Below are 7,992 nucleotides of genomic sequence, written 5' to 3'. Positions count from 1 at the left end.
TCATTCTCATCAAATAAAATAATCCATCCAAAAAGAGGTGTGAAATTGTGAGAAGAGGAACATCAATAGCACAATATTATAGCATGGAGGATGCATGTCACTAGTAATGATTTAGTATGAAGAAAGTTGCGTCAACCAATATAACGACAACCTAACGAACGGAGACAACCACATGTGTGTTGAAAATCACATTTGTCAACCCTCATACAATATAAGGACTAACACCATTCTTATTGGATCTATACATTCTTCAAACATTTTTTCTTACATGTTTCATTTTCTAGTATTTCATATATTTTCTTTCCTTCACCCTCTCGCATTTCTAAAACAAGATTTACATTAAAATCACTCAAAATGGATTTTAAACATTTATCTAAACCATTTATACTATGTAGAAATCCTCATGGTCCATATTCCCTATGCTTCAGACTACATATCTTGACTTTGACTTAAATGATCAACTTTCCTTTTATCACCTATCACAACATTGTACTCTTTTAAAAACAAGATTTTTGCATCTTCTCCTTCTATTGTCACATTATCTCATCCCTCGTTTGTTTTAATGAATGAGTATATAATTAACATTTTGATTTAAATTTTTTCCACTTTTCATAGGTTTTAGATCTAAATATTTTCCACTTCGTTTTAACACTTTTGAACTATTAATAAAAAACAAAATTAAAGATGGAAATTTGTATAAAAATGTTGAAAAATCTTACTATATGATATTTTTTAAAAAATATTCAAATTTTTAATAATTTTATATAAAATTTTAATAATATTTAAAATAAAATATTTTTATTATATATAAAATATCTATATATCATTCTTTTGAAAAATAATATAAAATTAACCCATTGAAAAACCATTAAAAACTTTACAACTAGATGGTACAACATTTTACATCCTAATAGTTTACAAGTATAATATAATCAAACTAATATTCAATTAAATTAGTATAAATTTGAAAATATAATATAATCAACTTAATATTCAAGTAAATGAGTATAAATTTAAGTGGTTAAAATTACATTTTCGTCAAATAAATATCTATACAAAATTTTAAATTACCATCTAATTTTAAAATTAGCCTTAACAAACAATAATCAACATTATCCCTTAAGAAAGGAAAAAAAAAAAAAAAAAATCCTCTCTATCGCCACCATTATTATTACAAAAATATAACCCTATTTACAAACATAACAATATTAAAATTATTTATTATTAAAAAACAATAATATAATTATAAATAACACATTAAAATACTTTTAAAAACACACTTCAAATTTTATTAAAAAAGTCGTAGTTACAAAATAGTTTTTTTTTACCATTTTTGTATTGTTATTTTTACCAAAAATATGACATAATTTTTTGAAAACTTATTTATATTCAAGTGTTTAAAAAAAAAAATAATGTGTTAAATATATTTATATATTTAAAAATAGTTTTTTAATAACAAAATATTACATTCCTATTTGAAATTATTTCTTGAGCTTCTTATCAAACTATTTGATGTGTAAATCAGACAACCCATTAAAAAAAATATTATTAACGGAAAAAATATTAAACCAAAAGAAGCCGAAGCTAATGGAATATTAAACATAAGGCCTTGAAACAATCCGTTCGGCTAACATACACTTGCCCTAAACACATACAACTAATCTCTGTTGAGACTAACAATATTATGGCTAAATTGAAAGGCACATACGGGTATACTCGTTCAGAATTTTAGGTAAGAGCTCTCATATAACTGATGCCAGTTTTGTTTCCGGTGGATCCACAACGGCGATATCAAGCAATTCGTCTATGGTGGTGTGCTTGTACTCTGGATACAGTTCACACGCCTCCAAGACTTCCTCTCCCAACTCAAAGTTGGTCTGGTCGCCCTTCACAAAAATGTTGTGCAAAATCGAGACGGGAATGTTCTGCTCTGGACGAGGCAGGGCTGCATACACAAATATCTCGTGTTAAATACTTTGAAATTTGCGGTTAATCCAGGGTCTAACGTTTATGCATGGATAAAAAACGAAGTGATAACTGTTATCTTACTCTCTGAGAGTCTAACCATCTCGGCCTCGGTCTGAAAAACTCTCTTCAGACTTCTTCCAGTCTTCTTTTCCCACAACGAGACGAGCTCACTCTGGCAGATTAAGTTGCTTGGTGGCCTGTAAATCACAAGCCTATTCATTGTTCTGGGATCGTTTGCCATCATTATTGTGAGAGCTGCAATGTCCTCTTCTGAATTCATAAACGCTGCATAGCATAATCGCCGTGTAATTAGTTTCATCTTTCAGTAATGCTCAGCCACCACATATTAGTAGTTTCTTGTTTGCAATTTCAATGCAATTACATATGGAAAGAAAAGAGAGTAGATACACAACCTTTACTGAGACCATCCCCATAGATGACAACTTCCTCTGGCTGTGGTTTTTGACGGGGATGAAAGAAATAATCAACAAAATATGAGGCATAACTATTTGCAGAAAAGAAGGTGAATGGAATGCCGGCCTCTTCAATGGCCCTGCGAATTTTCCTTTTATTGTCACACAGTCTCTGAAAGGGAGGGAGAGCTTGTACTGTGTCGACCTCGTTGCCAAACTCTGAGGGGACGAACCTCTGCTTCAAAAAATGAAAATAAGAACCATTCACACGAATACATATAGATATAAAAAATATCTAATTGAAATACCTAATCGTTGAAGGTTTAGATGTATTTAAATATGAAAGCACACAATCCCTACTAGCCTGGTTCATTTTTTAAGAGTTATTTATCATAGAGTAACAATAATTGTGTGTATACCTTTATATTTGCAACTCCAACTTCTTGAATGGCCCTTATGATGTTAAACTGATCCAAATGCTGAGGAATGGCAACTGCCGATATTACTATGTCTACTTGCTTGATTGCATCAGCAAGGCTATTCTGGTCATCTAAAGATCCCTGCTTAGAAAATCCCAAATCCATTAGCCTTCTTTTGCTGCTCATAATAAATACAAGTTTAATCCAAATATGACAAGAAACTAATAACGTTCAATATTCACTTACCTGAAGAATATGAATGCCAGTATCTTTGAATTGCTGAAGTAATTTTGCCTTGAACGAATCAGGAGCAGCTGCTGTAGCAGGACGGACAAGAACGTAGGTTGGATAGCCCTGTGAAACACTGGCTTTTGCCATGTATTTCCCAATGTATCCGGTGCCTCCAACAATCAAAACCCTATTCATCTTGCAGCTTAAGAACCCAATTGATAGAGAATCAGCTAAAGAACACAAAATGGGGCTTACACTCTTCAGCTCTGGAAAATAATCAGCTAAAGAACACAAAATGGTGCAGAACACTCTTCAGCTCTGGAAAATAAATCTTTACAGTTCTAATATTTATAGGCAGAAGGGTGTGTGACATACATTTCATAAATAGCTTCAAACATAGATTTATCGGGCTGAGGCTTGATTGACAGAAATATTTCACTCCGGAGCGCAATGTTTTAGCCTAAAATTTCGTGGGCTAAGTTTTACATATATATTTCACGGAAACAGGAAACGGGAATTACGTTTGGAGTCACATTTATTATTTTCATTTTATACTCCGAAAAAATTGTAAGATTTCCACACGTTTTATCCATACATGTAATGGATCGTTGAAAAAGACATTTTAAATCATCCCTCCACATATATTACTGGATGTTAACAAATATAGCAATTTTAATTGTAATAAGGATAGAAATATACTTCTTACATACTTTTTTATTAGTTTTTTTTTTTTATATTTTATTAAAATGTTACGATTATTGAATTATAAATAGTTTAGTTATACAAGTTAAAAGTCAGTTAGATTTGGAATATGCTTGAAAACTTTTTTTTGTTGTATGGTTAAGAGGTAAGAAATGGGTTAACCGTCAAAAACTAGATGTATCTTTCCAGAGTGAAAACCTTTCTTTTAAGAATTATTAGCTAGATAATTTAAGTGGCATGTATAACAAAACAGATTAATGTATAAAAAATCAGAGGTATCCGGTGAGACTGAAAGGTTGTCTTTTAAACATTATGAGCTGGATAATTGCAAGTGATGTCACTTTCTTTAAATAATAATGATAAGCCAATTGCTTTCAGTACAACTTTTCCACAACAACCAATAAGTCAGCTTTATTTTATACAACAACTAATGATCATTATTCTGTCACTATTGTTTGGACAACTAAATAATAAATTTAGATCAAATTTTTATAATAAAAATGAAAATTATCAATCTAATAATAAATAGGAATAATTCCCACAACTACTGTTTTGGCAATTAAGTAGTAAATTAAATAATTAATAAATATAAATAAACCTCTTTTATAATAAAAATGAGGGATATCAATCTAATAGTAAATAGGAATAGGGATGAACTCAGATTCTTTTATAATAAAAATGAGGGGATGTCAGGCAACTAAATGGGGCGAAGCATACAACTCAGATTTTTATGGAAGTGACCACGTTAGGCTAGTAAATCGGAATGAGCATCCAACTCTTGGTCAAGATTTTTATGGCCGTGATTTCAATGAAAATAACTGACTCCAACTTGCATTGATAGGGTGATATTAGGGTAGGAATTTCAAATGTGAGACAAGTGTCAAATTTAATGGTTTCTTTACTTTTCATGTGTTTTTATTGTTTTGACCCCAACAAAAAGGAGTAGTCTACGTAGGCGGAGGAATGGCCCGGTTTCCGTCGCCGCCCGGAAAAACCTCCAGCTCCGGCCGCCAGCAATTCCTCCGCCCAGCTCCGCCGCGAGCTCTACCCAACTCGATTCCGTGAACTTCCAACGAGTAATAAACAAGGATTTGTGGCTCAATGGTAGCGCGTCTGACTCCAGATCAGAAGGTTGCGTGTTCGATTCACGTCGGGTTCAATGTTGCCAGTTCGTTTATTCTTCGCCCAGATGTTCTTTGTCGGCTGCATCCCAGTCCGAAAGTCCTTTTGGCACTTCGCCTTTCCACTGAAAGATCTCTGACAGCTCGCCTACCTCCCCTACCTGCGACAAAGGAACAAGGTACATCAGTCTCTAGAAAGTCTACCAAAAAGTGCTCATTGGGTATAAATGGTATCTCTGAAACCTCAATCGTCCTAATATCAGACATATTAATGAAATTGGTAATGAACAAACTGCAAAGAGAATAAAATCACCCTATCAGGATTACAATTTTAAAATATTGAAAGTTTTAGCATGAGAATGCTTTCCTACCCGAGTCTGATCATGTTTCAATAGGAAATACATTTTGAAATTTTGCATTAAGAAAACCTGCAACATAAAACTGAGAAAAAATTCTACTTACAAAGCGGGTCCAAATTTTCAGACCCTCTGATGCAACACCCTTGTAATCCCTCAGACAAAACACCTACAACATGCTAGCGATCTAGAACTGCAACACTAATACTATGGGTGGATTGATAAAATGAAGGCACAAGACAGTAAGCTTATAACAGCATAAGTATGACTATTGCTAGAACCACTGCAAAGAATCGCATGATCCGCCAAACTAGATGCTTGATTTTTTGTGCTAATCCATGCAATTATTGCATAAAGAAAATTTAACATAGCATCAACATGCCTGCAGCTTTTGAAGTACATCCATGCCTGTCAATATCATGTGTGAATGCAGTGTACAGTGTGATATGATCTGGATGAGATCGATTCCAAACCCACTATAGTTGTACTTTAGTCTCATAGACCCAGGAAAACATAAAGTGATCAGTGTGATCACAATAGAATTAACCTCAACTGTTACGAATTCCCTGCCCAGCTAGATCAAAAAGTTGCCACTGCACGAAAGGGGAGGTAGGCGAGCTGTCAGAGATATTTCAGTGGAAAGGCGAAGTGCCAAAAGGACTTCCGGACTGGGACGCAGCCGACAAAGAACATCTGGGCGAAGAATAAACAAACTGGAAACATTGAACTCGACGTGAATCAAACACGCAACCTTCTGATCTGGAGTCAGACGCACTACCATTGCGGTACGGATCCTTATTTATTAGTCTTTGGAAGTTCACGGAATCGAGCTGGGCGGAGCTTGCGGTGGAGTTGGGTGGAGCTTGCGGAGGATGGTGGAGCTGGGCAGAGGAATTGCCGATGGCCAGAGCCGGAGGTTTTTCTGGGCGGCGACGAAAACCGGGCCATTCCTCCGCCTAGGTAGACTACTCCCAACAAAAATGTTGATGAGGAAAACAAAATTTTGGATGTATTTAATATCACTCCGTGAGTAATGTTGCCATCAACTTCCATCCTACAATATCGGAAGGTACATAAACAATTGTCACATTCACGCAATGATAATAAAGAGGACTAACACGCCCCTCAAAATACAGGCCCACTATTATTGATTTTACCTTACAATTTACTCTAGTTACCGCAGTCCGCAACGTGATGTTAAGTAAAAAACTTTCTTATTCACTCAATGATAATAAATAGCAATTGTATCCAGAGGTGTAAAAGAACGTGGAAATGAGGACTCGAGAGTGTGGAAGGAAACTATTTCTTTATGCTATATGTCCAGGGTATATCACCAATGTCACCTTATCGGGTGCACAATGCCATACTAAAGCGGAAACACTTTTTAACCTCCAAGCCTCAGGAACCATTCTAGTCCTTGTAATCAAAAGGGGTCGTGTCAATGGATGTGATCTCTACTTGAGTCTTACTTTTCTATAGCATCCACTTATGTTATAGATGATAGCACATCGAACAAAATGCCATGGCTTTTGGGCATCGACAAGTGGTTTGCCATCTATATGTTATGAGACAAAGTTTTGAAATTGGATGAATAAACAATGATAATGACTTTTTTCTATCCTTTTAAAGATAGAATAAAGTTTGATAGTTAATGTGACTATTGCGGCAACGCTCGAGACCAACTTATCTCTTAATGGGTTTGATTTGATTCTTTCCCCAAAGATTAGTGTTAGACTTCAGTCAACGTAGCCCTAGAGGAGTTTGATAAAGTGGTAATTAAAAGACTGGTATAGTGGCAGTAGGAGAAATATGTTGGCATTATGATACAAGTGTTGTCCTTGATGGTAACTCACTCAGAGGTATGATACAGGTGATGGAAACTCAATCAGAGGACAGATCTTAGTACAGTAGGTCAAGAGAGAGATATACGCAGGTTAACCTTGATGAAAGTGCATATACACGCGGGTGAGAAGAAAAAAAAGGTGCGTATGCGTACACACGCAGGTTCACAGAAGGAAAGGCACGTACATGTTGGAAAACTAAGCTTTGGTCCGTTGTATTTGGTCCATGGTATTTTGGTATTGGTCTATGGTATTTGGTTCGAAGTGTTGACCCCAGGTATTGGGTCCAAGGTATTGGTTCTACATGGTTTTGGACCATGGTATTGAGAGAAGCCTAAACCTATATAAGGAGAAGATCATTAGGCCAAGGGGGGTGTGCAAGGATTGAATGTCTGACGAAGTGTGAGGTCTAGTATGCTGGTCATGGGTTTGTGATGCTTAGCTTGATCTGAACCAACGATGCACGCATGTGGATGATGATGAACAATGGATCAGGATCTTAAGGCTTGGAATGTTTATCATTATATGGTTTGATTATGGATAGAATAGATCTTAATTATTGATGCATGTTTTATTGTATGAATGTTATGATCTGGGTATGACTGATGTCTGGAACAGCTGCAAAGTTATGAGTAAGTATTTACAGATCTGTACGCAGGTTGGCTTTGGCAAAAGCGTGTATGTACGTTGGTTTGGTTCTTCATAGTAGCATATACATTATAAGATATGATATTTGAAGTTGCAGTTGGATCTGGTTATTGTTGCAGAGTTTTGTTCTGTGTTCTGGTGACTGTGTTGTTGACATGGTTTCAGTGGTTCAGTATTGGGTGATTCAGAGATTGATGATGCAGGTATAATTTGATAATTGTATTACAGTGGTGATTGTTTTCTATTTATGGATCCAGTATGAAAATGTATGAAACATGTTCCCTGGAAGATCA

The 7,992-nt window shown here is 35.2% G+C and overlaps 1 protein-coding gene across 1 annotated transcript; it reads right to left on the bottom strand.

Moving 5' to 3' along the window:
* Positions 1-1,617: 1,617 nt before the first annotated feature.
* LOC149209420 (isoeugenol synthase 1-like) lies at positions 1,618-3,470 on the bottom strand. The gene is made up of 5 exons (XM_089394263.1): positions 3,047-3,470; positions 2,801-2,941; positions 2,382-2,616; positions 2,050-2,253; positions 1,618-1,945 (listed from the first exon to the last, which is right to left on the bottom strand). The coding sequence occupies exons 1-5, from the start codon at positions 3,224-3,226 to the stop codon at positions 1,743-1,745; spliced, it is 963 nt and encodes a 320-aa protein (XP_089250389.1). The 5' UTR covers positions 3,227-3,470; the 3' UTR covers positions 1,618-1,742.
* Between the last annotated feature and the right edge of the window lie 4,522 nt (positions 3,471-7,992).

Source organism: Pinus tabuliformis, chromosome 1_2 (assembly GCF_031772625.1).
Source record: "Pinus tabuliformis cultivar Carrire ecotype Pingquan chromosome 1_2, CPIR1, whole genome shotgun sequence".
NCBI classification, from domain to species: Eukaryota; Viridiplantae; Streptophyta; class Pinopsida; order Pinales; family Pinaceae; genus Pinus; species Pinus tabuliformis.
The sequence above is the reverse complement of the archived record's forward strand: the minus strand, read 5'-3'. Positions and strand labels throughout refer to the sequence as shown.

Bases quoted from the DNA above. Each gene is read 5' to 3' on its own strand.
- LOC149209420 (XM_089394263.1), bottom strand. From the start codon at position 3,226: ATGAATAGGGTTTTGATTGTTGGAGGCACCGGATACATTGGGAAATAC. The intron at 2,942-3,046 runs GTAAGTGAATAT...TTTTCTAAGCAG, and splicing joins CTGGCATTCATATTCTTCAG to GGATCTTTAGATGACCAGAA. The intron at 2,254-2,381 runs GTTGTGTATCTA...TATGCTATGCAG, and splicing joins TGGGGATGGTCTCAGTAAAG to CGTTTATGAATTCAGAAGAG.